The sequence below is a fragment of the Plecotus auritus genome (genome assembly GCF_963455305.1).
Source record: "Plecotus auritus genome assembly, chromosome: X".
Lineage (NCBI taxonomy): Eukaryota > Metazoa > Chordata > Mammalia > Chiroptera > Vespertilionidae > Plecotus > Plecotus auritus.
The window spans coordinates 97,639,279-97,666,989 of NC_137784.1; the positions used below are offsets into that span (position 1 = coordinate 97,639,279).

Genomic DNA, 27,711 nt, shown 5'->3' on the forward strand with positions numbered 1-27,711 from the left:
ATCCTGGACTCACAGTTTAGGAAACAATGGCTCAGAGGCCAAGGATTAGAAGCCAGGTCTCTAGGCTCGCAGGCCAAGCCTCTTTCCCTTAGATGGCCCTGCCCTGGTGCCCAGGAGGGCACAGTCCTTGGAACTGCCGAGGCCCCGCAAGTAGGCACGCAGCGGAGACCTGGGCCCGGGCGCGGGGGTCGGGGACCCGCAAGCGCTAGGGGTGGGCCGCGACGTGGTCCGGGAGATTCTGTTTGGCCCGTGAGGAGACTCAGGAGGGTCTGAGCGCCGCAGCCGCTGCGCCCCGCCCCCACCGCGCTCGCCGGCTCGGGTTACCTGCGGCCGGTGGGCGGGGCGGCCCTTCCCGTCTGTGCCGGCCCCAGCCTCCAGGGCGGCAGAGCCGGGAAGTGGGAGCCTGAGCTGAGGAGGCGGAGACTGGCGAGGCTGCCGCCGCCGCCGGGCTCCGGGGCCAGGGGCTGCATGGAGCTGCTGGTGCGGCTCTGCGCGCTGTGGGCGCTGCTCCTTTGCGCAGGCGGTGGCGGGGACGCGGCGCCCGCGGGTGAGTGTGGCCCCCGGACCGGGGATGGCGACCGAGGGCGGAGGGGGACGCGACCGAGAGGCGGGCAAGGGCGCCGCGGGGCCGAGGGCCGCGAAGGGAATGGGTGCCGGGGTCTGTTACTCGACGCCCAGCGATTGGCGACGGCTGCCTCCGGCTTCTGCTTCGAGGTGGGGAACCCAGGGGCGGCGGGGCTTTCCTGATCCCGGGCGGCGACGGCGGAGCGGGAGGACGAAGACTCGCCGCCGATCTTCCCTCGCGCGGTCGGGAAGAGCCGAAACACGCCCGCAGCGTCAGGGGGCGGCGGTTCTGGACCCGGAATGTCGCCTGGGAGTCCAGAACGGGTCGAGGGGCCTGGAACCAGCGGGAATAGAGACGGAGATCCGGGCGAGCCCGGTCCGGTGAAAGGGTGGGAGTGAATGGAACCTCTGAAGGTCCTAGTCCTCTTAGAAAAAGGATGTGCGGATCACATTCTCCTCTGGCGTTCATGAAATCCGTTGGGAAACCCCTGGCAGCATCCAGGCGGATGCTTTTTTATTTTCTTTAATAACCTTTTATGTTTTGGAATAATTTTTGATTTACAGAAAAGTTCCAAGGAAAGTACAGAGAGTTCGCCTGTACCCCTCACCCTGTGTGGCAACTTTTATTTAACCCTCAGAATCACTGTGAAAAGTTGGGGGCCAATGACTTCCTCAGGGACAGCTCCTGGCACGAGTGGCCTTCTGGATATTTTGGAAGATAACAGTAGCTCCAAATTTGATAGGTTTTATTATCACATTGACACAAACCCCACAATTAGCTTATTGTATTTTCACCTTCGTGTTGTGCTTTGAAACCCAAGTTGAAATGCTGATTAGGAAACCTTGAAGTCCTCAATCGATTCAGTCAACAATGCAAAACAGTTCAAGTCCCCACCCTGTGGAGCTTATCTGCTATTGGAAGAGTCTGGGTGGGGGGGGGGCATATAAGGTATGCCAGATGGGGCTAAGTACTATGTAGAAAAACAAAAGCGGGGTTTGCCATTGTAAAGAGGAGTGGGAAGACCTCATTGAAAAGGTGGCATTTGAGTAGAGACCTGAGAGAGGTTTGAAATTTGTCAGTCAGTAATTATTCAAGGGCCTGCCTTGTTTAGGACTCAGCCAGGCTCTGTACATTCACTTAGAACCTGAGTGTGTACAGCATCATCCTTGCCCACAGGTGCCTCTAGTTCCATCGTCGGCAAACTGCGGCTCGCGAGCCACATGTGGCTCTTTGGCCCCTTGAGTGTGGCTCTTCCACAAAATACCACGGCCTGGGCAAGTCTATTTTGAAGAAGTGGCGTTAGAAGAAGTTTAAGTTTAAAAAATTTGGCTCTCAAAAGAAATTTCAATCGTACTGTTGTTATTTGGCTCTGTTGACTAATGAGTTTGCCGACCACTGCTCTAGTTCATTTGGGGAGATCTGATTTCCATAATTACTTGGGGAAACTGCAGTCCATTGAAGGGAATGGGCTTGTTTAAGGTCACCCATCTCATTAGTCTCCTGATTTTCACAGTGCTACTTCACCACTCTCCCTCCTACAGACTCCCTCCCACACACACCTGAAACAACAGTTGGCCTTCTAGACAATACTAGTAACCACCCCCCCCCATACTTAATCAGTTTTGTCATAGGGGTTCATTGGCAACTTGATTACTTAGAATACAGAAATTTTTTCCCATTAGAAATATTGATAGAATTGCATTACAATGTGGTGAAGAAAAAAAAAGTCAGGGGACTTGACTTTTAGTGGTCTGACATTTCCCAGCTGTTGGACTCTGGGCTAGTTGTTTCCCCTTCCTTGTGCAGCACTTTTCTGTAAACTCCATAAGTTCTAAGGGCTCTTTTAGCTCTGATCTTCAGGGTTTAGAGAATGATTAGGTCACCAGCTTAGTTTATTCTGTTTAGAATGGTAGCCCACATTGTGGCATGAATTAATAACACCAACTAGCATTTATATAGTGTTTGCTCTATGCCAAGCAGTGTTTTAAGTTTTTCACTTGTACTATTTCATTTAATCTTTACACAAAACTTATACTGTAGGTGCTGGTATTAGTCCCATTTTGTATCTGTGGAAGCTGAGGCACAGTGAGGCTACCAGCCTTGCTTGAACAACAGCTGGTAGAGTGGAGGAGCCAGGCTTCCAACCCCCGCAGCCTGACTTCAGGGGCTTTAACCACTGTATCAGTGCCTCTCTGTTTAGAGGTGAGGGGAGTCCTTGGCTGGGAGAGGAGCAGAGTGCCTTCCAGAGTAGCAGGGCAGGACTAGTTGAGACCCATGAAAGTATGTACAGGCCACTTGTTATGGAGTGAATGTTCGTAGCTTGGAGACTCGCTTTATAATTGCCAGACTGTGTAGTCCAAATAATAAGTACTGTAGGCACTCAGAAGAGGGGAAACTGTGAGGGCTGGTAGTTTCATGGAAGAGATAAAACTTAAGCTAAACCTTCAGGATGGGTGGAATTTGAATGGGTGGAGAAATTATTCCCATTTGGGGGGCAGTGCATAGCAACAGCAGACATCCTGGTGTGAGAGTGTTCCTTTGTGCTCAATGGAGGAGCCCTGCTTGGTAGGAGGGTGCTTCGGCAAAGTCAGTCCAAACAGAAGAGTTTCATTTGCCCCTGAAGGCCCTGAGTGGGGAGCAAAGTGGGAGAATTACACTGGAGGAGAAGCAAGCAGGGAGACTTCACTGGGTGAGGGAGATTGCTGGAGTGTGAAGTTATGCAGGAATCTAGGGTTGTAGGTGACCACGAGAAAGTTGTGTTGTCAACACCTTATGTCCGGAACCATGGGCCCAGCAGAGCAACTAGTGTGATTGAAATGACACAGAGAAATGTTGGTGCAAGAAAAAATGGACAGACTTAGTTGATGAGTGAGTAAATGTAAGGGAAGGAGATAAATGACTCTTGTGATTTTCTTAACTTTTCCCAAAATACGCATGCAAAACTATTAGCTAAGCAACATTAGAAAGAGCATTGATCGTGTTAATTCCTAATTAGAATAGGATATTGTGCTAGATTACCGGACAGATTCACTTGAGGTTTGAAATTTAGTTGGGGGAGCTACTTAAATCCCTCTCTCCTCTCCTTCACGCTTTGCTTTCTGAAGTGATCAGTCTCTAAGAATTGGATGCATTAGATGCCCAAGGAAAGCTTATTAGGCAGAAGAGAGATGTTCTGTCTCAAAGACCATGGGCACATATCACCTCCAGAGAAAACCAAAACAATTATTTAGAACTTTTTTTTTTGTCTCTTCAAAGAGAAAGAAAGCAGCTAGCTAACATTTATCTAGCACTTGCTTTGTGCCAGGCACTGTTAGGGCATTTTATCTGTATTAAGTTATTTAATCCTTGTAATAATAGCTAGGTTATGATCATCCTCGTGTTATATATGAGAAAACTGAGGCATAGAGAGGTTAAGTGACTTAGCAGTTAGTAAGTAGCAAAACAGGCATATGAACTCAGTCTGGCTCCAGAGCCCATGTTCTTAGTCACTCCACTACACTGAAATTCTATGTCCTATTACCTGTGAGCTGTTGTTAGAGACCTTTATCAGAAGTACGATCTGCACTTATTTATGTAGATGTCTGGATGTATTATACACACATACACATGTATTCATATATATCCAAACATTTGGAGATTATATTTAAAGTTTCAGTGTGTGTATATGTGTGTGTGTGTGTGTGTGTGTTTTAAAGTATAGGAAGTTGAAAAATCTCAGGAAAAATGGAAGGAATCATTATGGGGGGAAAAGCATAGCAGATATTCACAAGTAGCCTAAAATGCAAAAACAATGAGATCTGACTAAAGGACACTTCAAGACAGATGTGTGTGTGTGTGTGTGTGTGTGTGTGTGTGTGTGTGTGTGTGTGTATGTGTATGTTGGGGGGATTAAATCTATTTGTGAGATTGGAAATAGTGCAGGATATTATTCTGTTAAAACACTGAGGTTAAAGAAAGATTTTAAAAGGTCTTAAATTACTTGAAAATTGCTGTCCAATGTAACTGAACCATAAATAGGTAATGTTTTTATTATCAGGGCTTTAATTTTTGTGTGGGAGTGGGAGGTAGGTAGAAAGGTTCTTTCAGTGTAGTTCTGGAACCTGGAGAAAAGACAAATAATCCTAATGTAGATTATTGTCTTCAGTAGGAGCAAGTTTTTATTAGAGGCTCTATATCTGACAAATGATTTGTCTTCAAAAACATCATTGGCTCTATCTGGTTTGGCTCAGTGGATAGAGCGTTGGCCTGCGGACTGAAGGGTCCCAGGTTTGATTCCGGTCAAGGGCACCTGCCCAGATTGTGGGCTTGATCCCCAGGAGGGGGGAGTGCAGGAAGCAGCTGATCAATGATTTTCTCTCATCATTGATGTTTCTATTCTCTCTCCCTCTCCCTTTCGGAAATAAATAAAAACAAAAACAAACAAACAAACATCATTGATGTGATGTTAGAAGAGCCAAAACGGAGTAGCTGTACACTCCTGTAGTCCCTTAAAATCCTGTTGCCCGAGCCATTGGTGCTCTCTGGCACTAGCTGGGTTAGAATGAAGTGCAATAGGAATTCCCTGTTTCCACAAAGCCTAGCCTGCTGTGGGCTGCTCCTCCCCACATTTGGGCCTCTGGTCTACCTTGCTGAAAGTCTAATGTACTAGAGTCAGGAAAGAGGGAATGAATATTGAGAGTCAAGTGCCTTTTTGGCTGCGATGTACAAAACTGACTGTTGGGGAAATCCCAACTACATAGTGCCTGTCAGGTTGATATTTTGGGACACATGGAATTTTTTTTGTTCGGTTAAAGAGAAAAATAATGCTATATGTATTGCAGATTATGTAAGAGGCCCAATGCACTCCAAACTGTTGGCATAGGGTATGAAATATAACTTTATAGATTGATAAATTAATATAACTGTAGTCCTTAAGTAATTAATAAATATTGTTTGCCACTTTATAGATAATTTGGGGGGTTGTTTTAAAAATTAGTTTAATAAACTTTATTTTGGAATAATCTTTGATTTACAGAAAGGTTGTGAAGGTAAGACAGAGCTTTCCTGTACCCCAGTATCTGGGGTGATGATTTTGGTAGTCCTGGCCTCAGGGGAAGTTCTCAAGGAAGTTTGAAATTATGTACTCCTGCCCCTATGTATTTCCCTGTATTTGGCAGAAGTAGTAAAACTCCTTTCCCTCATCTTAGAGCTTCATCTAAAATAATAGTAAATATTTAGTGTGGAGGCTTTCTCCAAATGAAACACATTTTTAAGATGCTGGTTCACAGTTTCTCCTCTTTTATTCCTCTTCAGATTAGCTAAAGGTACAGTTCCAACTGTTTAGTGTCAGAACTCAGGGGAACAATAAGGGCTGTTAAACCTCTCTCAGTACTTGTTTGGCAGAGTTATAAATAATTGACAGATCATGTTAGCAAGCAGATGAGCCGCTTAAGCTCACTGGCAGAACTGCTGAGATGGAAGTGACTATATTGAGGGAGATGTGGATCCTAAGTGTGGGGAACCCCAAATTCCTGTAGGAGGAAAACTTAGAAATTTAAGAATACACTCTTCTCTGTATAGCAAGTAGTTAAGAAGGTGGCTTTGGAGCCACATGAATTTCTGGGTTTGCACCCAGCTCTGCCATTCACTAGCCTTAGGATATGAGACAAGTGACTAAACTTCTCTGCACCTTAGTCGCTTCATCTTTAAGAACAGGCTGATAGTCCCTGTCTTATAAGGTTGTTGTGAGGATTCAATGGGTGAATATGCGGAGAGTACTTAGAACAGTGCCTGTCTCAATAAATGTTAGATATTTCTACTCAGTTTTTTAAAATACAGTTTTATTGATTTCAAAGAGGAAAGGAGAGGGAGAGAGAGATAGAAATATCAATGATGAGAGGGAATCATTGATTGGCTGCCTCCTGCACACCCCGAACTAGGGATTGAGCCCACAACCTGGGCATGTGCCCTGACCGGGAATGGAACCATGACCTCCTGGTTCATAGGTTGATACTCAACCACTGGGCTCTGCTCATTTTTCTTATTCTTGACTTCTAGGACTTGGAGGAATGAATTAAATGAACCACCCCAAACAGTGGCTGATATTGATAAATTTATTTCTTATGCTTGATTTGAACAGAAACTCAGCCACCAGTGACGAATTTGAGTGTTTCAGTTGAAAACCTCTGCACAGTAATATGGACATGGAATCCTCCGGAGGGAGTCAGCCCGAATTGTAGTCTGTGGTATTTTAGTCATTTTGGCAACAAGCAGGATAAGGTAAGTTTTCTGGAACATATGGCATTAATGAGGTAAAATGAACACTTTGAATTGGAGCCAAGAATAAGCCCAATTCTGATCTTACTTCAAGGTGAGAATTTGATTTTGGGCTATGTCTAAATTTTAACTGATAACATTACAGAAACAGCTGTTGAGGAAATTGAACGTATGAAATGATTTGCTAATTATTTGATAAATACAATTAGATTCTCTGATAGGAAATACTAGATATGTTTATTAGGCACTCACTAAGTAAATATGTTAAAATTGGTTCCTGCCTAAAGCCTTGTATCTATATAACACTTTCAATTTCTCAGGGAATTTTCACATTCACCATCTTGTTAATCACATGCATGGATAGTTACGCAAGAACTTTGTGATGAGAAGCAAAGGGCTGTATGGGAAGCGAAAACAAATAAGATGTTCCTGGCAGGTGGGGCTGACCAGAAGGTTTCCTGATGTCTGAAGAAAACAGGGGAACTTTCAGCCTTTCCAGTGAGATGTAGTTGACTGATTCAAGTGAATTTTTGATAACAAGATTGGTTCTTTATGATGATTTTATTCAGTGGAATTTTCTCTTGGGCTTTATTGGTTTGTAGCCCCTTCTAATTGATAAGTTCTTCAAAGCGTCATATCTGTTCAAAGCTCTTTTATATCTTTACTAGAGGCCCAGTGCACGAAATTCGTGCACTCGGGTGTGGGGGGCCCTCAGCCCAGCCTGCGCCCTCTTGCAGTCTGGGAGCCCTCGGGGGATGTCCAACTGACGGCTTAGACCCACTCCCCGCGGGGAGTGGCATCCTTAGTGCTGCCGTGGAGGCGGGAGAGGCTCCTGCCACCACCGCTGTGCTCGCCAGCTGTGAGCCCAGCTTTTGGCTAAGCAGCACTCCCTCTGTGGGAGCGCACTGACCACCAAGGGGCAGCTCCTGCGTTGAGCGTCTGCCTCCTGATGGTAGTGCACATCATAGTGACCGGTCATTCTGCCGTTCAGACAATTTGCATATTGGCCTTTTATTATATAGGACTAGAGAGGCCCGGTGCACGAAATTCATGCATGGGGGGACGGAGTCCCTTCAGCCCAGCCTGTACCCTCTCCAATCCGGGACCCCTCGGAGGATGTCCACCTGCCGGTTTAGGCCCGATCCCACACACAGGGATCGGGCCTAAACTGGCAGTTGGACATCAATCTCACAATGCAGGACTGCTGGCTCCTAACTGCTCACCTGCCTGCCTGCCTGATCATCCCTAACTGCCTCTGCCTGCCGGCCTGATCACCTGTAACTGCCCTCCCCTACTGGCCTAGTCACCCCCAACTGCCCCTTGCTGCCAGCCTGGTTGCCCCCAAGTGCCTCCCTCCCCCACTGGCCTGGTCACCCTTAATTGCCCCCCCCCCGCTGGCCTGGTCGTCCCTCACTACCCCCCCACCAGCCTGGTTGCCCCCAACTTCCCCCCCCCCGCCTGCCTGGTTGCTCCCAACTGCCCCCCTCTGCCAGCCTAGTCTCCCCTCACTGCCCCCCCTGCCAGTCTGGTTTCCCCCAACTGCCCCCTCCATGCTGGCCTGGTCGCCCCCTCACTGCCCCCCCTGCCAGCCTGGTCGCCCCACACAGCCTGCTGTTCAGTTGTTTGGTTGCCCCTCACAGACCCCCTGCTGGCCTGGTCGCCCCACGCAGCCTGCTGTTCGGTCATTGTGTGAGGGTGTCCTGACCAATTTGCATATTTCTCTATTATTAGTATAGATACCTTCTTTCAGTGGGGGTGTGAGGGGTTGTTTAGGGTTGACTTTGTCCAGGATTTTGAGGCCAAGTGAGAAGTTGTTATTAGTGACACTACTTTGGAGCTGTGAATTGTGAAATCACCAGTTGAAGCAGTTTGGTGGCAGGACAAGGCTAGGTGCTAGCTGATGTGCCACTTAACGAGCTCAGTGGCCTGGGGTAAATTACTTAAATTGAAAAAGTCTCTCTGAGCCTCAGTTTCTTTGTGTGTAAAGTGTGGCTCTACTCACTTCCCTGGTTTTGCTGGGACAAGGAAAATAATGTATGTGAAGGCTTAAGAAAGTCAGGAAGTAACAGGTTCTTTCTCTTGAGGGAAATGTGCTAATTTGCCTTCCTCAACCTTTTCTTGCTGAGGTGTTAATGAAAGTTTAAGTGTTAATTGAGGCTAGTCAAAAGTATTTGCATTTTCAAAGAGGTCCTCAAAATGCAGAAGCCTGTAATATTCCTAGCAGTGAAACTTGAGTAGTTAGAGTTCTGCTTTTCACAATGTTGGCTTCCTCTTGTTCCTAAGGAGGGGCTTTAGGCATTGGGAGTCTTTGTAGCAATTTCTGGTAGTTCAATCTTGAGAAATTCCAGAAAAGACCCCTAAGTCTCCCCTAAGTATCTAATTGAAATCCTGAGAGGTCACTTTTTTTCTAACTGTTCCCTATTTGTTAGCCTGTTAACCACATTCAAGGATCGGCCAGGTGGGGTTAATTCCTCAGTATACTTATAGGAATTTAAACTTAAAAGTAACTTGAGGAGGCAGTGGAATCAGAATTGGATTTGAAATTTTGTCTTTTCCCCTTTCAAGCTGTGTGATCTTGGGCAAGTCACTTAACTTCTCTGAGCCTCCAGTTCCTTGTTTATAAAAGGCTGGTGGGGGAATGAGCTAATAATTGTACAGTTGACCCTTGAACAACACGATTTTGAACTGTACAGGTTCACTTATATGTAGATTTTTTATTTTTATTTTTATTTTTTAAAGTAACAGGTTTTTTAAAATATTTTATTGATTTTCCAGAGAGGAAAGGAGAGGGATAGAGAGCTAGAAACATCGATGAGAGAGAAACATCGATCAGCTGCCTCCTGCACACCTCCCACTGGGGATGTGCTCGCAACCAAGGTACATGCCCCTGACCGGAATCGAACCTGGGACCTTTCAGTCTGCAGGCCGACGCTCTATCCACTGAGCCAAACTGGTCAGGGCTATATGTAGATTTTTTTAAAATAAATACAGTCAACCCTTAGTATGTACCTGGTTCAAATCTGTGAGTTCAACCAACTGTGGATCAAATACAGTATTTCTGCATTCCCAACCACTGTTTCCCAGCTGTTGTTTCCAATCTCGGATCAGAAATACTATTTTCAACCTGTGGTTGGTTGAATTTGCGTATTCAAAGGGCCCACTGTAGGCCAAAATTTATATGAGGATTTTAGATTGCTAGAGGGGGTGTTGGTACCCCACCCCGAGTTGTTCAAGGGTCAACTGTACCTACTTCATATGAAGGGCATGTGTATTAAAAGGAGATGATATTTGTGGGCCCTGGTGGGGTACCTCAGTTGGTTAGAGCATCATCCTGATGTGCCAAGGTGGTGGGTTTGATCCCCAGTCAGCTCATATACAGGAATCAACCAGTGAATGCATGAGTGGGTGGAGCAGCAGATCAATGTTTCTCTCCCTTCCCTGTCTCTCTCAAATCAATCTATATATATAAAAGCCTAAGCGACTCTTAACAACCAGTCATTCCACGCACTGACCACCAGGGGGCAGATGCTCAATGCAGGAGCTGCCCCTTTGTGGTCAGTGCGCTTCCACTGCCCACCTCCCGCGGCCAGCCAACCTCCTGCGGTCCCTCCCCCCGGCTGGCTGGCCCCAATGGCCCCAATAGGGACTGGGAGAGATGGCCCCAATCGGCCCTGATTACCAGGCAGGCCGAGGGACCCCACCCATGCATGAATTCATGCATCAGGCCTCTAGTAAATAAATAAAAAAGAAAAGAAGATGATGCTTTTAATGCACTTGACTACAGACTTAGTGCTCAGTAATTGTTAGCTTTTATCATTATTGCCATTGTTAGGTTGAACCATAAGCAATTGTCACTTTTAAGGTGCAACCTAATATTATCATATGATCTTGTTCCTCCCATTTTGCCCCTGAAGAGACCAAATAGAGACCATAAAGGGTGACCTCTGCTTAAAGTAACTTATTTCAGCCATTTGACAGCGTTGGTGGCTCTCAATCCCAAATTTGTGATAAATGGATTATGTCTTCGATTAGTGCTAGGGGATTTCCTGTCTGGATCTTTTGAAGGTTATAGTCTTGAGGCTGAGAGTGAATGGTGGGATTAATTTTCCTTTCCTCTTTCTGTCCTTTGGTCCCAGCATTAACATCATCAGACAAAACTAGGGTAAATAATACATCCTTTGAAGCATATTGAAGAAGTGGTATTATGATAGTTTGCACATGTTAAGGGGCTGATGTGAATGTCCAAAGTTCTCAAATTGCTAAATGAGATAAACCCTTGAGGTCATTTTCAGTCTTCAGATTGGAGGACCATTAAGATGAATCAAGGGTTTATAATGATTCTTTTAAAAAATTAGCTTAAGTGGCTGTCCCCCACCACTGTTTCAGCAATCTAATAGTTTCCCAATCTGGCAAGTGAAAGGATCTGGCATCAGATTTTAGATAGTATCTTTCACCACCAAGGGATAGAAAAGTCTCACCAGGTGAATAAATTTAAAGATTGTTGTTCTGTCCAGGCATCCAGAGAGGCAGAGCTGAAACTGATACCCCTTTCGTTCTTAGAGAGGAATCTGCAACTGGGAAAGTTTTGATACAGCCAAATGAACATTGGTCCTAACGGGAGGGATCAATTCAGGACTCTTGCCTTGATTTTTGATAAAATTTCAAAGGAGGCCAGATTATTTGAAGGGTGGAGCATAATATCATACAGCAGCTAGCTACCAGTGGAATGAGTCACCATAGCTGAAAGTCACATGGGAGCCATCTCACATACCTCATCCAGATCTGCTGGGAGGGTTTTAGTTCCTTACCAAGAAGTGTGCTTAACTTGGCGATCATTGATAATGTGGGTTCCTACTTTATTCATGCCAATCTAATATTATTTACCTTGAGCTTTGAAAGATATTTTTAAAAATGATTCTATCTCCTCCCCCCATCTCTTTTCTAAGTCCTTTTATTATTTCTATGCCCAAAACATAAGGTTCAAATTTAGGTACTAAAGTATTTTTTCAATTAAAAATTCCATTATAATAAAAATATTTGTGTAATAAAACTCCTCAACCCTCTCCCTGGAACAATATCTAATGTAATAAGAGAACTGAGATTTTCCATGATGATTCTAATTTATGGCATTTGACTGCACAGTTTTCCCCTGGTGTTTTCAAAGGGCAAATGCAGCTTCCAAATAAGAATTATCAAGGATCCTTGGGTCAGGGTGGCTCCTTCAGGGCTATACAAGAGGTCCTGGGATAATATTGTTTTGTTCAACATCTTTTTGTTGTAACATTGATTATAACATTGATAGTATGCCATAGGAACTCAACTCTTTTATATCAATTAGCTTGTGGTAAAACTAGCTTCGTTATACATCACTGTCATTTCAAAAGTTGCAGAACCTACTGATGGCATTAAGTGAGGACTTAGTATGTTAAGACTTGTGCTTAATAAAATTGTGAGCTTGGTGAAATTTTCATTTGGACCTTTCCTGCCACCATTACCAGGATCCTGGGGCGGGCTTTCCACTTCACACGCTGAGAAACTTCATTTCCTCAGCACACATTCACCTCTCAAGGGCCACTTCCTTCCTTACCATGAAAACTATAAAAGTGAAATATTATAGAAAGCCTTCTGTTGGCCTCACTGGTGTGTTCCATCCCTGTTGGCAGCAACTGTATGGAAAGCCAAATGATAAGTAGGCTTCTTGGCTAGGAATTAGTTGTGAAAATTTACTTCACTAAGAATAGCAGGAGGCCCCACTGAGGGTAGGCATAGCTTTGCTGGTAGGACAGAAATACTCAATGTCCATGGAGCTAAATCACCCTTTCTTGTCTCCCAGTCAGAATTTTACTAACAGACATTTATTTTTATTTTCTTCCAGGGCTGACCAACTAACTCCCTTTTCAGAGGGCTGTCTTGTCCGGGCCTAAGAGCTGTTCAGTCTCTATAAAGTGATTTTCTTTCATCTTTGCTATTCAGGAATTCTTGATTTGCTAGCTACCTCTCAGATGGCATCCTTTATGTCCTGGTTTTGGGAGTATCTCATATTTGCCCTCATGTTCACTTGGAAGCAGCCATGTGAAATAGAAGAATAGAGCCTTAGGGTGGAAAATAGAGTCAGCTGTGACCAATTTTCACCTTCGTGGCCATCAGCACATATATAAAAGGAAATGCTGTCTTCAACTTCAGTCAGAAACTATTGCAAAACAGGAAACTCCTTGGAGCTCTGATTAAGAGCAACTCCATTTTTAATAATTCCAACTCGGTCACCTTGGGAGATATTTTCCTGAGGAACCCTTTAATCTCTTTATTCTGAATCATAATAACTAGATTTGTGATTTATGTCTGTATGCTATCTTTAAGTTGTCTTTCTGTGGTTTTGCAAAACTTACCTACTTTTCAGAATAAGAGTGTGGTATACTCAGTGCATATATCAACCGTTAAAATTTCTATGCGTATGTAAGATAGTAAAAATGGTCAAACAGTACAGAAAGATGTTTAATGAAAAATCTCTCTTTGGCCCTGAGGCCCCCTTTCTTTACTTCCTCTCCTCAGATGTGACCAGGATGACTAAGCAATCCTTTTTACCTTGATCTTGATGGCATACTGCATCTGCTTGGAATGGAATTTTGATAATATTATTGTGTTTTCCATAGAATTGCTTTTAGACAGTTGATGTTTTAGTATGGTAGGATTTCTAGGTAAATGTCATAATGTTTATACATTTAAAACATGGGAAATTGTCTTTTATCTATAACAGGGTTTCTTAATGGTGATACCACTGACATTTGGCCCAGGATAATTCTTGTTATAGGGGGAAGGGAAGGCTGTACAGTGCATTGTGGGATGTTTAGCAGCATCCTTGGCCTCTACCCACTAAATGCCAGTAGCAAGTTCCTTCAAGTCATGACAACTGAAAGTGTTCTTAGACAATTCCAAAGGTCCCCCAGGGTTGAGGGGTGGAGAAAATCACCCCAAGTCGAGATGACTTATGTATACCATTGGATAACTTTCCATTTTTTTTATACATCTGGGTGTGCTAATGTTTTATTATGCAAGTGTATTTCTGTTTGTTTGCTGTAGCAATGCCTATTTTTATTTCCTAACCTTAGAAAATTGCTCCAGAAACTCATCGTTCAAAAGAAGTGGCCCTGAATGAGAGGATTTGTCTGCAAGTGGGGTCCCAGTGTAGCACCAATGAAAGTGACAATCCTAGCATTTTGGTGGAAAAGTGCGTCTCACCCCCTGAAGGTAACAACTGAAAGCAGTTTCTCTTGGTATATAGAGAATAATCCAAATTATCCATATGCTTATGTTCAGTGTTCATTAATTCATTCAGTTACAAACATTTGCTGAATGTAATAAGTTACAAGCACTTGTACTAGGTGCTAGCAACACAATGATCAATATGAGGACGTCCCTGCCTTCAAGGTGCTCACCAACACCTTGAATAACAATGCTCAAGAGTTATGTAGCACTTAATAATTTGGGAAATCACACACACACACTTTTCTTTTTTTAAATATATTTTTATTGATTTCAGAGAGGAAGGGAAAGGGAGAGAGAGAGATAGAAACATGAATGATGAGAAAGAATCATTGATTGGCTGCCTCCTGCATGCCCAACACTGGAGGTTGAGCCCGCATCCTGGGCATGTGCCCTTGACCAGAATCGAACCTGGGACCCTTCAGTCTGCAGGCCAACACTCTATCCACTGAGCCAAACCATCTAGGGCTACACACACACACACTTTTCATCAAGCCTCATAAGCTTATCTTGTGAAGTAAGCAAGGCACATATTATCCTTTTCATTTTATGAGGGAACTGAGTGAGTTGCTGAAGGTCTTGGGATTCCAGATCCAGTGCTTTAAAAACACACAAAATATGTACTATCTTCCTCATTATATAGAGAGATTAGTTTGATACACAGGATATATTTGGGCAAAGATGTTAAAAAGGCAAACTGCTGGCCTGGCTCCAATTCAAGATTAGCCCTAGAAAAAGCTATCAAGTAGTCATATTGTCCCCCACCTGCCTTTGCACCCACCACCCAATATCCTTTTGGTTTTATGTTGCAGGCAGCGAGTACATACTAGTATATACTGCTTAAGAGCAGAGCTACCAGAGCCAAAATGTCCAAGTTTACTACTTAGTTCTGCCTGTTTCTGTGATTATAGGCAGATCACTTAGCCCTTCCTTCATTAAATTTCCTCATCTGTAAAATGGAGATGATGATAGTACCTACTTACCAGGACTGTTGAAAGGATTACCTAAGTCAGTATATGTGAGGCACATAGAATAGTGCCTGGCAAAGCGTAAGTGCTCTGTACATATTACCTATTGATGTTATGTTGCCCCTTGTCTGTGCAGGGCACAACTACTACCTCCAAACATTAGCACTGCATGGCATGTTCTCCAGACCAGCAGTCGCCAACCTTTTGGACCTCATGGACCACCAGTGGTCTGCGGACCACTAGTTGGTAACTGCTGCTCCAGACCATGCTGTCTACCTGCCTTGCACTGATCAAAAGTATATGAAATAGCCCTAGCTATTGGCTCAGTGCATAGAGCATTGGCCTGCAGACTGAAGGGTCCAGGGTTCGATTCTGGTCAAGGGAACATACCTCAGTTGTAGGCTCTGGCCCTGGCCCTGGTCCAGGTGCATGTGGGAGTCAGCTAATCGACGAGTCTCTCTCACATCAATATTTCTCTCTCTGTCTCTCCCCCTCCCTTGCACTCTAAAAATCAATGGGAAAATATCCTCGGGTTAGGATTGACAAAAAAATAAGTATATGAAATCCTATATAATAAAGAGGTAATATGCAAATTGACCCTCACACCCTCACAAGATGGCTGCCTATGACTAGGCCGTCAGGGGGGCTAGAATAGCAGGCTGTGTGGGGCAACCAGGCCAGCAGGGGGGGGCAGTTGGGGGCAACCAGACTGGCAGGGGGGGCAGTTAGGGGTGACCAGGCCAACAGAGGGGTCAGTAAGAGGCGACCAGGCTGGCAGGGGGGGCAGTTAGGGGTGACCAGGCCGGCGGGGGGAGTGCAGTTGGGGGTGACTAGGCTGGCAGGGGGGCCGTTGGGGACAACAAAGCTGGCAGGGGGGCAGTGAGGGGCGACTATGCTGGCGGTGGGGCAGTTGGGGGCAACCAGGTCGGCAGGGGGGTCAGTTAGGGGTGACCAGGCCGGCAGAGGGGGGCAGTTGGGGGAGACCAGGCTGGCAGGGGGGGCAGTAAGGGGTGACCAGGCCAGCAGCGGGGGGCAGTTAAGTGTGATCTCAGGCAGGCAGGCAGCTGAGCGATTAGGAGCCAGCGGTCCAGGATTGTGAGAGGGATGTCCGACTGCCAGTATAGGGCCTAAACTGGCAAGCGCACATCCCCCAATGGGCCTAAACTGACAGTCAGACATCCCCCAAGGGGTCCTGGATTGGAGAGGGTGCAGGCTGGGCTGAGGGGACCCCCCCCACCCCCTTGCACGAATTTCATGCACCGGGTATCTAGTAATATTTATAAAATTATAAAGTTTGGTACTGCTAGGAGGCTGGGAGCATGGTTTAAAACAATTTACCTTTCCTATTCTCATTTCTTTAGGAGTTTAATAAATAATCTGAAAAAATCTTAAATTGTATTTTGACAGTAAAATGGTTGATGATGGCTTAGTATAGTACTGCTTTAAGAATCCTGAGGGATAAGAGGTTTGCATTTTAAACAGAGGTATTTAATGTAAAGACTTGATGTTTCAAGTAAAAAAAAATGTTAACAGTAGAAATTTCAGATCATAAAGATTTTAAGGCTCCTAAAGTCATAACACACAATAGGCAGGTACTAAGAATTATGTTATGCATACCTTTCCCCGAATTGGTTCAAGGAGAATGTTTAGTTTTTAAAACAAGATGTGTTAGTATTAATCAAAAGATAAGAAGGTAAATTATAACCCAGTAAACTTTTTTTTGTAAATCCTCACCCAAGGATATTTTTCAATTGATTTTTAAAGAGAGTGTAAGGCAGGGAGGGAACGGGGGAGACGGGGGCGGGGGGGTGTGAGAGAGAGAGAGAGAGAGAGGAACATTGATTTGAGAGAGACATATCATTGGTTGCCTCCCGTACACACCCCAACTGGGGTTGGGTATCAAACCTGCAACTCAGGTGGATGCCCTTGACCAGGAACCAAATCCGAGTCCCTTTGGTGTATAGGCCAACACTCTAACCAGCCAGGGCACACCAGCCAGGGCTAAACTTGTGTTTTTTTAAAAATATATTTTTATTGATTTCAAAGAGGAAGAGAGTGAAAGAGAGAAGAAACATCAATGAGAGAGAGTCATTGATTTTAGCCCTGAGCAGGAATCAAACCGTCACCTCCTGGTTCATAGGTCAACGCTCAACCACTGAGCCATGCCAGCTGAGCTAAACTTGTTTGTTTTTAAAGATAGATAGTGCTCACTTTGGCAGCACGTGTACTAAAATTGGAACGATACAGAGAAGATTAACATGGCTCCTGCACAAGGATGACACACAAATTCATGACAATAAAAAATATTCTAATGATGCTGCTAAGATAAATATATTTTTAATACTCCTTTTTGGGATTTATCTTCAGAATAGATAACATATTCCTTTGAATAATTTCAGAGAAACTCAGTATTTTTTTTTAAAAAGAAACTGTTTATAAGAAGTAAACAAATTTAATTTTGGATTCAAGTGTGGTAAATAAGTTATATGATAAAATTAAGCAATTTTGTGCAAAAGTAAAGAATGTAGATAGGTTGTTTATATTTTCACATTAATTTAGGAATTCTGTAGTCATTTCTTATTATGAAAATATTATTTGACCTTTCAACTCTCCTGTTAGGGATATAAGAGGGCCCCTCAATGATAATAAAGGTATTTTCTTAGTATCGGGAGGTAATAGAGAAAGTTGTAAGCATTTTAGATTTGGGTAAAGCAGCATGCAGCACCCCCACCATTCCCATGCCCCATTTTTCTGTATGTGGATGTCTAGCTGTTCTGGCACCATTTGTTGAAAAGACATCCTTTGTTTATTGGCTAGTCTGCCTTACAAGGAAAGAAAGGTCCTAAACTCTTGGCTGGGTATTCTAGGCGATCCTGAGTCAGCTGTGACTGAGCTACAATGTGTTTGGCACAACCAGAGGTACATGAAGTGCACTTGGCTCCCGGGAAGGAACACAAGTCCTGACACTAACTATACTCTCTACTACTGGTAAGTATGGACAGGAGACTTATAGGGGAAGGACTAATTGTGATGGTGTTGGGAGCCTTTGGATCTAACTTAGTATTAAAAAAACAACAACAGCTAATTCTTTTCGGCACAACCCAAGAGATGGGCAGTTTGCTTTAGTGAAAAATGCATTTGATTTTGGTGGCTACTTTGAAAAAACTTTAAAAAAATAATTATAGAGCCACAGGATGTTGCAAAAACGCACAAGGAGATCCTGCATATCCTTCACCCAGCTTCTCCCAATGGTAACATCCTGTATAACTAGAGTACAAAATCAAAACCAGAAAACTGGCATTGGTACAGTCCACTGAACTCATTCAATGTTTACCAGTATTAAATGCATTCATGTGAGTGTTTGTGTAAATCTATGCAATTTTATCACATGTATTGATATAGAATGGTTCCATTACCACAAGGATTCCTTAAGTTTCCCTTTTATAGCCATATACACCTCCCTTCTGCATCCCCTCCACCTACACTCCTTTCCCTCAAGTTTCTAACCTCTGACAACCACTAATCTGTTCATCTCTATAATTTTGTCATTTTAAGAATGTTACTGGAATGGAATCATACAACATATAACTGTTAGAGGCTGACTAAAAAAACCACCTCTGCATGGTATTCAAGTTGTTGTATGTTGTGTGTATTAATAGTTCATTTATTCCTTTTTATTGCTGAGTAGTAATCCATGATATGGATGTACCAGTTTGTTTAATCATTAATTTATTGGGGGATATCTTGGTTGTTTCTAATTTTTTTGCTTATGAATGAAGCTGCTGTGAATATTTGTGAACATAACTTGTCATTCTCTGGAATAAATGCCCAAGAATACAGTTGTTAGGTCCTACGGTACTTGCGTATTTAGATTTATAACAAACTGCCAAACTATTTTCTAGAGTGTCTGTACCATTTTCCATTCCCACCAGCAATGTATGAGTCTTTGGTGTCTACCTTTAAAAGGGAAAATTATATCATGCCCAGGGTTACAAAGTAATTTAGCTCCCCACAAAATAACTTATATTTGATATTTATGACTACAGCTACAAAATCTGTTAAATATCTAAATTCATCTTTAATAATTTCCTTTCCTTTAGAGGCTAGAATTATTAGCAACAGGACAAGGAAGAAAGGACCAGGTTAATCAATTCAATTCAATAAGACTTTAATTAGCACACATTGCGGGTAAGGCACTGAATGGGCAGCTGAGATAAGATACATGCCTCTTTGCTCCTATAGCTTAAAATGTAGAGAGGTAGGCCCGATCACTTGGATTCCTCTTCTTTGTTCTTATCTTAGCTCAAACATTACTTCCTCTCCAGAAAGCCTTTCTTGACCTCTGAAGTCTAGCTTTGTGTGCCGCATCATGGTTGTATCCCATGGTACCTTGCACTTTCCCATGCCATAGTACTCAGCACATTGTGTTGTAGTTTCCTGTTTACTTAGTGGTAGCCCTCCCCAGACTGCAGTCTCCGTTGAGAGCAGGGACTGTGTCTTGTTTTCCCCTGTGCCTGACACATGGTAGGTGCATGCTCCATATATGATTTGGAATGTTTGGTAGGAACTAAAGCGAGAGAACATTCGGAACTGGGGTGAGAATTTAGGAGGGATAAACAACTCAGGAACATTATGGTTCAGGGCTAAAAGGAGGAGGATTGAGTAGATTTGACTCCCTAAAGAAGTGCTAGTGAAAGGGCCATAGAACTAATTCTTAAAAGGAATAGCCTGGCTCTGTTGATGTTGCAGTGAAGTCTGGAGAGAGCTGTTATTATAGGCTTTTAAGAGCTCTCAACAGTTGGTAACATCCTTTGTTTATTGCGCTATTAACTCCTCTTGCTTTCCCTGGAATCAGTATTGGTATAATCACAGGGAAGATCTTTAAAGAGTCTGTGTCTATAGATGGGGCAGGGAAAGGAACGGGAGCTGCCTTAAAACTATGTTATTCCATAGCAAGACTATCCAGGAAAGTAACCCAGATATAGGAATTGGGGTGACACTGGAGGTAGATGGTGATGTAGTCCTTGGATTTCTTACAAGAAAAATAGGGAAGTGTCTTGGGCAATATACTAGCACAACCAAGTCTTAAAGCAAATTGCGAAATGATTGCCCTCCTGGGTGAATAAATTACAAAAGACTGGAACAACCAATCTTCTTCCAGGTTGATGCATTGTCCTGCCAAAGCTGATAACAGACGGTGCTTGTGTTGCCTTTCAGCCTGCAAACTACAATCTACCATCATTGGATGTGGCTCAAGAAGTCATCCCAAGAGAGTGATGGTTCCTTGTACCCAATGGGGCAGGGATCAAGGATAGCACTTCTTGTCATACACATTCCTGGAGTTTGTCATTAGCATGGACTCTTGTTATAATAAAGACCTGCACTGTCCAACACAGAAGCCACTAGCCACATGTGATTATTTGCATTTTAAGTTAATTAAAATTAAAGCAAATTAAAACTTCATTGTTCAGTCTTACTAGCCAGTTTCACACGTGGCTAGTGGCTCCTGTATTAGATAGCTCAGATATCAAACATTTCCATAACCCGAGAAAATTTTGTTGGCCAGTGCTGATACAGATTCTATATCTTCTTCCCTCACCATCCCATAACTTATTCTTTTCTGGAGCCACCCTCCCTGGGTTCAAATCTTGGCTCTCTTTCTTTTTTTTTTCTTTTCTTTTTTTTAAAATATATTTTATTGATTTTCTACAGAGAGGAAGGAAGAGGGATAGAGAGTTAGAAACATCGATGAGAGAGAAACATCGATCAGCTGCCTCCTGCACACCCCCCACTGGGGATGTGCCCGCAACCAAGGCACATGCCCCTGACCGGAATCGAACCCGGGACCCCTCAGTCCGCAGGCCGACGCTCCATCCACTGAGCCAACCCGGTTTTGGCGGCTCTCTTTCTTACTAGCAAGTGTAATTTGGGGCAAGTGCCTTCTCTCTGAGCCTCAGTTTTGTAAACTGTAAAATGGAAATGGTAATAATAGTACTACTTCTTAAGGTTGTTGTGAGGGCTGCTATTGTATGAAAAGTGTTTAGAGCCATGTCTAACCCCTAACATGTATAGAGTAAGCACTCCATACATGATAGCTATATTGTATTTTATTATTCATCCCACTCCCTTGCAGATGTAGCCAGTACACAATTGCTGGCCTCTTCCCCCATCTTGAAGGAATAGCACCTAGCCCATACTTCCTCCTCTTCTGCTCTCCCCTAGAGAGATTCTTTCCAATCAGAATCACAAAAGAGAGACATATGACTTATTCCTTACCAAGCATTTGAAATTGATTTAGGTATCAGTTTAAATCATGTAAAACTCTCAGAATGTTTCCCTAATCCCCAATCCAAAAATGTAGTGTCATTTTGAAGCCCCAGGGCTGTGACTTGTGACTCTGGAGGGAGAGTCTGGCATTGAAGGAGCCTGACCTTAATTGCTACAGACTTGCCATGTCAGTGAATTTTAGGGAATTTCTTACCACATTAATCATCTTCAGAATTGAGGAAATAGTCTTTCATTTGTCCATTCCCTCCATATGTTTGCAGTGTGAGTCTGTGGAGGATTTCAGTGTGTGAATTTTAAAGATTTTAAAAAATACGTTTTTATTGATTTCAGAGAAAGGGAGAGGGAGAGAGAGAGAGAGAAACATCAATGAGAGAGAAACATTGATCACTTCCTCCTTCATGCCCCCTACCAGGGATTGGCCTGCAACCTCCTGGTGCATGGGACGATGCTCAACCAACTGAGCCACACAGGCTGTGCCAGTGTGTGAATTTTTAACACGAAGCAGCTAAATGCCTTCTGTCTTAGCTTATCATCTAATCTTTCACAGGAAGTCCCCCAAAATTGTCTATTAAAAACCAATATTGCCCAGCCAGTGTGGCTCAGTGGTTGAGCATTGACCCATGAACCAAGAGGTCACTGAGTCAATTCCCGGTTGGGGCACATGCCCGGGTTTCGGGTTCAATTCCCAGTAGGGAGAGTGCAGGAGGCAGCCAATCAATGTTTTTATTGATGTTTCTCTCTCATTGATGTTTCTATCTATCCTTCTCCCTTCCTCTCTCTCTAAAATCAACAAAAAACATTTTAAAAAACATTATTTCTCTTTTTCTTATTTTTTCTAAATTACAACAAAAAATAAATTTTATATCTGGGGTCCATGAGAATATGTGAAATACTCAGGTTACAAAACTGAAAAAGGAATCTCAAAGATTGCCCATTAGAAGAGTTCCTTTCATTATCTGAAACAAAAAAAATTAACTTTCTACATAGTTTTCTTTAGTTATGTAACAAAAATGTCATTAGTATCTTGGTTTCTATTTCTGGCTGTCTGTGGAAAACACTCCAGGCCTGTCTGTTCTAAAAACTAGCCAAGGCAGTGAGTTTTTAAAAGACTGTTTTCATTCATGAACCACTGGGGCCTACAATTAGGAGCAAAGCCTATGTGCTATTTCTTAAGGGACAGGAGCATTTTTTATATTGAAGCATTTCTTTGCACAGCCTTTGAAGGATTAAATATATTAGATCTGAACTTTTCTTTTTTTAAAAGACCTTATTTTCTTGGAGCAGTTTTAGGTTTACAACAAAATTGAGAGGAAGATACAGAAATTTCCCACAAAACCCCTACCCCTAAACATGCACACACTCCTCTGTTATGAACATCCCCCACCAGAGTGGTACATTTGTTACCAATGGTGAACCTACTTTGACACATCATCACCCAAAGTCCATAGTTTATCTTAGGAGTCACTCTTGCTGTTATATATGTTATGTGTTTGGATGCATGTATAATAACATGTATCCACGATTATAGTATCATGCAGAGTATTCTCCTTGCCCTAAAATTCTTTATTCTCTGCCTTTTCATCCCTTCCCCCAACCCCTGACAAACACTGATCTTTTAATGGTCTCCATAGTTTTGCCTTTTCCCAGAATGTCATATAGTTGGAATCATACTGTATCTAGCCTTTTCAAACTGGCTTCTTTTACTTAGTAATATGAATTTAAGGTTCCTCCATGTCTTTTCATGGCTTGATAGCGCATTTCTTTTTTTTTTTAAATATGAATTATTTTATTTTTATTATTTTTTTAAATAAATCTTTATTCAGATTATTACAATTGTTTCTCCTTTTTCCCCCCATAGCTCCCCTCCACCCGGTTCCCACCCCACCTTCGGCCCTTACCTCCCCCCACTGTCCTCATCCATAGGTGTATGATTTTTGTCCAGTCTCTTCCTGAACTCCCCCATACCCCTTTCCCCCTGAGAATTGTCATTCCACTCCCTTTCTATGCCCCTGATTCTATTATATTCACCAGATTATTCTGTTCCTCAGGTTTTTAATTCACTTGATTTTTAGGTTCACTTGTTGATAGATATGTATTTGTTGTTCATAATTTTTATCTTTACTTTTTTCTTCTTCCTCTTCTTTAAGAATACCTTTCAGCATTTCATATAATACTGGTTTGGTGGTGATGAACTCCTTTAGCTTTTTCTTATCTGTGAAGCTCTTTATCTGCCCTTCAATTCTGAATGATAGCTTTGCTGAACAGAGTAATCTTGGTTGTAGGTTCTTGCTATTCATCACTTTGAAAATTTCTTCCCACTCCCGTCTGGCCTGCATAGTTTCTGTTGAGAAATCAGCTGACAATCGTATGGGTGCTCCCTTGTAGGTAATTAACTGTTTTTCTCTTGCTGCTTTTAAGATTCTCTCTTTGTCTTTTGCTCTTGGCATTTTAATTATGATGTGTCTTGGTGTGGTCCTCTTTGGATTCCTTTTGTTTGGGGTTCTGTGCGCTTCCTGGACTTGTAAGTCTATTTCTTTCACCATGTGGGGGAAGTTTTCCATCATTATTTCTTCAAATAGGTTTTCAGTATCTTGCTCTCTCTCTTCTTCTGGCACCCCCATAATTCTGATGTTGGTACGCTTGAAGTTGTCCCAGAGGCTTCTTACACTATCTTCAACTTTTTGGATTTTTTTTTCTTTTTGCTTTTTCGGTTGAGTGTTTTTTGCTTCTTTGTATTTCAATTCTTTGACTTGATTCTTGTGTTCCTCTAGTCTGTTGTTGGGTCTCTGTATAATATTTTTTATTTCAGTCAGTGTATGTTTAATTTCTAGTTGGTCCTTTTTCATATCTTCAAGGGTCTCGTTATATTTATCGGCCTTTTCTAGGATATTCTTGAAAAGCCTTATAACCGTGGTTTTGAATTCTATATCCAGTTGTTTGTTTTCCTCCATTTCTTTCATTTGTGATCTGTTTCTTTGACGCCACATTTTCACAGCTTCCCTGAGTTGGTAGGGTATATTTGTGTGCTAGGTTTCCTATATGGCCCAGTGGGTCGGCCTCCCCAGTTAACCAGAGGTGGACACTCTTGGTGCACCCCTTTGTGGACTGTGTGTACAGCCTTGTTGTAATTAAGTCTTGATTGTTGTTGGTATCACTGGGACGAATTGACCTCCAGGCCAGTTGGCTGTAAGGATCAGCTGTGTCTACGCTGGGAGAAGTTCGGTGCTGGAGACAGCCTTATAGGATTAGACTTGCCAAATTGCAATAGCCTCTGTGCTCAGTTTGGATGGGGTGGAGTCTCAGGGCGGAGCAGACAGTCTTGGCTTCCCGTCAGCCTTGCCCTTGCGCGCACGCGCACGCCTTCAGACCTCTGCCTTTCCCAGCTCCTGAGTCTCCGCCTGAGAGTCCAGATTCCCCCCACAAGAGCGTGGGTCCCCAGGGGCTCGCCTGGAACTGGGGTTCAGTGCAGTCAGAACTGGGGTTCAGTGCAGTCAGGTGCTTCCGACTCCCTTCTGCTAGGGAAAGCCTGTGGCAACCTCCGCAGCCTTTGTGCACACTGGCGCACCTGTCTCCAGACCCCTGCCCATCGGGGCTCCCCCGGGTCTCCGAGTCTCCTGGTGCCTTTCTCTCTACCTGACAGTCCAGACGCCCCCTGTATGAGCCTGGGTCCACGGGGTTTCGCCCGGGGCTGGGGTTCAGTGCAGTCAGAACTGGGGTTCAGTGCAGTTGGGGGCTTCCTTCCCCCTTCCGCCAGAGAAAGTCAGCCAGGCTCTCATCCGCCCTTCCTCTCTGCGCGCACAAAGACCCTTTGCCGTACCTCCAATTCTCTGTGAGCTTTTCTCTTTCCTTCTAGTTGTAGAATTTTCACTCAGCCAGCTTTCCTGTGGTTCTGGATGGTGTCCGTTCTGTCTTTTAGTTGTAGTTTTGAAATTGTTGTGCGAGGCAGCAGTTTAGGTGCTTACCTATGCCGCCATCTTGGTTTCTCCCCCTATAATACTTTTTATAATTATCTTAAGATATCAATTAGATTTTAAACTAGTTTTTGCATATAAAAATTTGAATTAATCCTCTTTTTTAATTAGACCAATAATAAGCAACTTATTTTGAATTCCTAATTATTAGAGAAAACACAACATTTTATTTTCTCAAAAATAAGTTCTTATACTTTAGACATTTAATTACCACAACTATATAATTTCTCCCAATTTAATTTGCACTTTGAACTTTTAAAGCTGGCAAGTCAAATATATTAAGTATTTCCTAGATTAATAACACTTTACATTTTTAAGAAAAATACAAGACATAATCAATTAATAGATTCAATTCTGTCCTCTAGGTTTTTTATGAGGCAAATTTAAACTTTACTTTTTATTTGCCAGTAGCTCTGTAAAACCCGGTTTGGTTTATTCTAATGTAAAATACCACATTTTTCAAAGATGGTTCCTGGCAGGAAACTAGATTACCTGTCTGCTGGAGGAAGGGCGTCTACCCCTTCCTCCATTAACAAAGGGCGTAGCCAGTTACCTGGCCTACTTAGCTCTTTATAATTAATACATTATTTATCTATATTTCAACAATTTCTTTGAGATTCTAGAGTCAATTATAATTATTTTCAAGCATTCACTTTGGATAAATTCTATAACAGAGACAAATTTACTTATTTTCTCGTAGGCCTTAAAAGTTAACTTTTTTAACAAGGTTCATTAGCATTGTAAAAACTACTGTTGCTGGAATTAGCTTGAATTTCTTTCGAGTAGACTTTTTCACCATTTTTCTTAGGAAAAAGAACCAGTTCTGGGTTTCTCATTTTCTATAGCTTTTGCAGAGAGATTCCAGCTGAAGACAATCTAAATGTCCGAAATCGGACCATGCGCGCATTCTGTCTTACAGCTAGGTTCTCTCCCCACGAGCACAGAAATTCCAGACACATTTCTAAATTTTTAAGACTTTTTCATGGCGAGAAAGGAAACTTTAAATTAGCATACTGGGAGAGTGGGCTTCCATATTGGATCTCCACCTGTCTCCCTTCCCCCACATCCTGCTTACTTTGGGGGAAGTTTCAGCAACAGATCTGGCCGAATTTCTTTTCATGCCTAAAAGATAGACAGATCTTAAGTTTTTTCTTTCTTTTTCGCTTTCCGAAGTAATAACTAGCACCCAATTTGGCCAAGATTTGCATTTCCCTGCAAGTTCTTTTATAATTTTTAAACAAAAACTTAAGTAATTTCATTGCGGGAGAGCGGATAGCCCTGCCCTCTCCTGCCACCTTTGAATTTCTCCGCACCAGAGGCGGTTTTAGCAGTGGAGTTTCATTTCTTATTACAGATTTTAAATTCCAAATACCAATTAAGATTTTTATTTGAACAAGAAACCACATTATTTTATAACCTAATTCTTCCCCATTAGCCTGGCTGAAAAAGACGTTCCCACCCTACTTACAGATCGCAACTCTGCAGCTAGTCTGTGGGCTTTGCATGCGGTGAATTTCCCTCACCTTTTTCCGGTGAATTTCGTTCACCTTTTTCTGGTGAATTTCCACACCTTTTTCTCGGTGAACTTTTTCCTTTCCTTTGCTCTTAGGCGAAAAATATCATCTCCTCCAGAAGTCCCGCGTTGAAGGCGCCAGATGTGGGAACTCCTTTCACATCCCACGTGGTTCAGGGTTCCGGTTCAGGGTTCGGGTTCTGGAGGAGGCCGAACACTAAAATGAAGAGAGAGACTAGAAAAGAGTTAATTTGGGAAAATGGGGGGCCAGGTGGGAGCCCACCTCTAGTGGGAGGACTACCCTTTGCTTTTGCCTTGCCATCCCTTTTATTCAGGTTTGGGACACACTCATTGCTCTTTGGCAGGCAATTCCAGTAAGAGGCAGATTATCTCATCAGTAAGGATTTACATGATTATTTGGTGGGGAAGTTGCTTCAGCGACCATTGTCTTAATTAGATAGGGAGAGGTTGGCTCTGACCTTTCAGAGCTTCAAGGTTGACCAACCTTCCAAGGTTCCTTGTCCACACCTTTCTAATTAGTGAGACAATGATCGATTTCCGGCAATTATCATACCTAACTTCATCTAGGTTTTAGTCTATGTTATTACATAGAAGATTTATAGTTGTACATTTTACATTTAAGTCTGTGACCCATTGTGAGTTTAGTTTTGTGAAGGGTATAAGGTTTGTGACTAGATTTATTTATTTATTTTTTTTTCATGTGGACGTCTAGCTGTTCTGGCACCATTTGTTGAAAAGACTAGCTTTGCTCCTTGGTATTGCCTTTGCTCCTTTGTTAAAGATCAGTTGACTGTATTTATGGGAGTAGATCTGAGTTTTATAAATACTGATTTGCAGTAGAATCCCCTGGAGAATTGCTGTTAAAATGCT

General features: G+C 42.9%; 1 protein-coding gene across 1 annotated transcript in view; it reads left to right on the forward strand.

Annotated features, from left to right (window-relative positions):
- Positions 1-375: 375 nt before the first annotated feature.
- Positions 376-27,711, forward strand: part of IL13RA1 (interleukin 13 receptor subunit alpha 1) — a 76,082-nt gene continuing 48,746 nt past the window's right edge. Inside the window, exons 1-4 of the mRNA XM_080653493.1 lie at positions 376-547; positions 6,684-6,823; positions 13,927-14,065; positions 17,916-18,036. Of these exons, the coding sequence (XP_080509619.1) occupies positions 469-547; positions 6,684-6,823; positions 13,927-14,065; positions 17,916-18,036 (479 nt within the window). The 5' untranslated portion in view covers positions 376-468. The remainder of the gene's footprint in view (positions 548-6,683; positions 6,824-13,926; positions 14,066-17,915; positions 18,037-27,711) is intronic.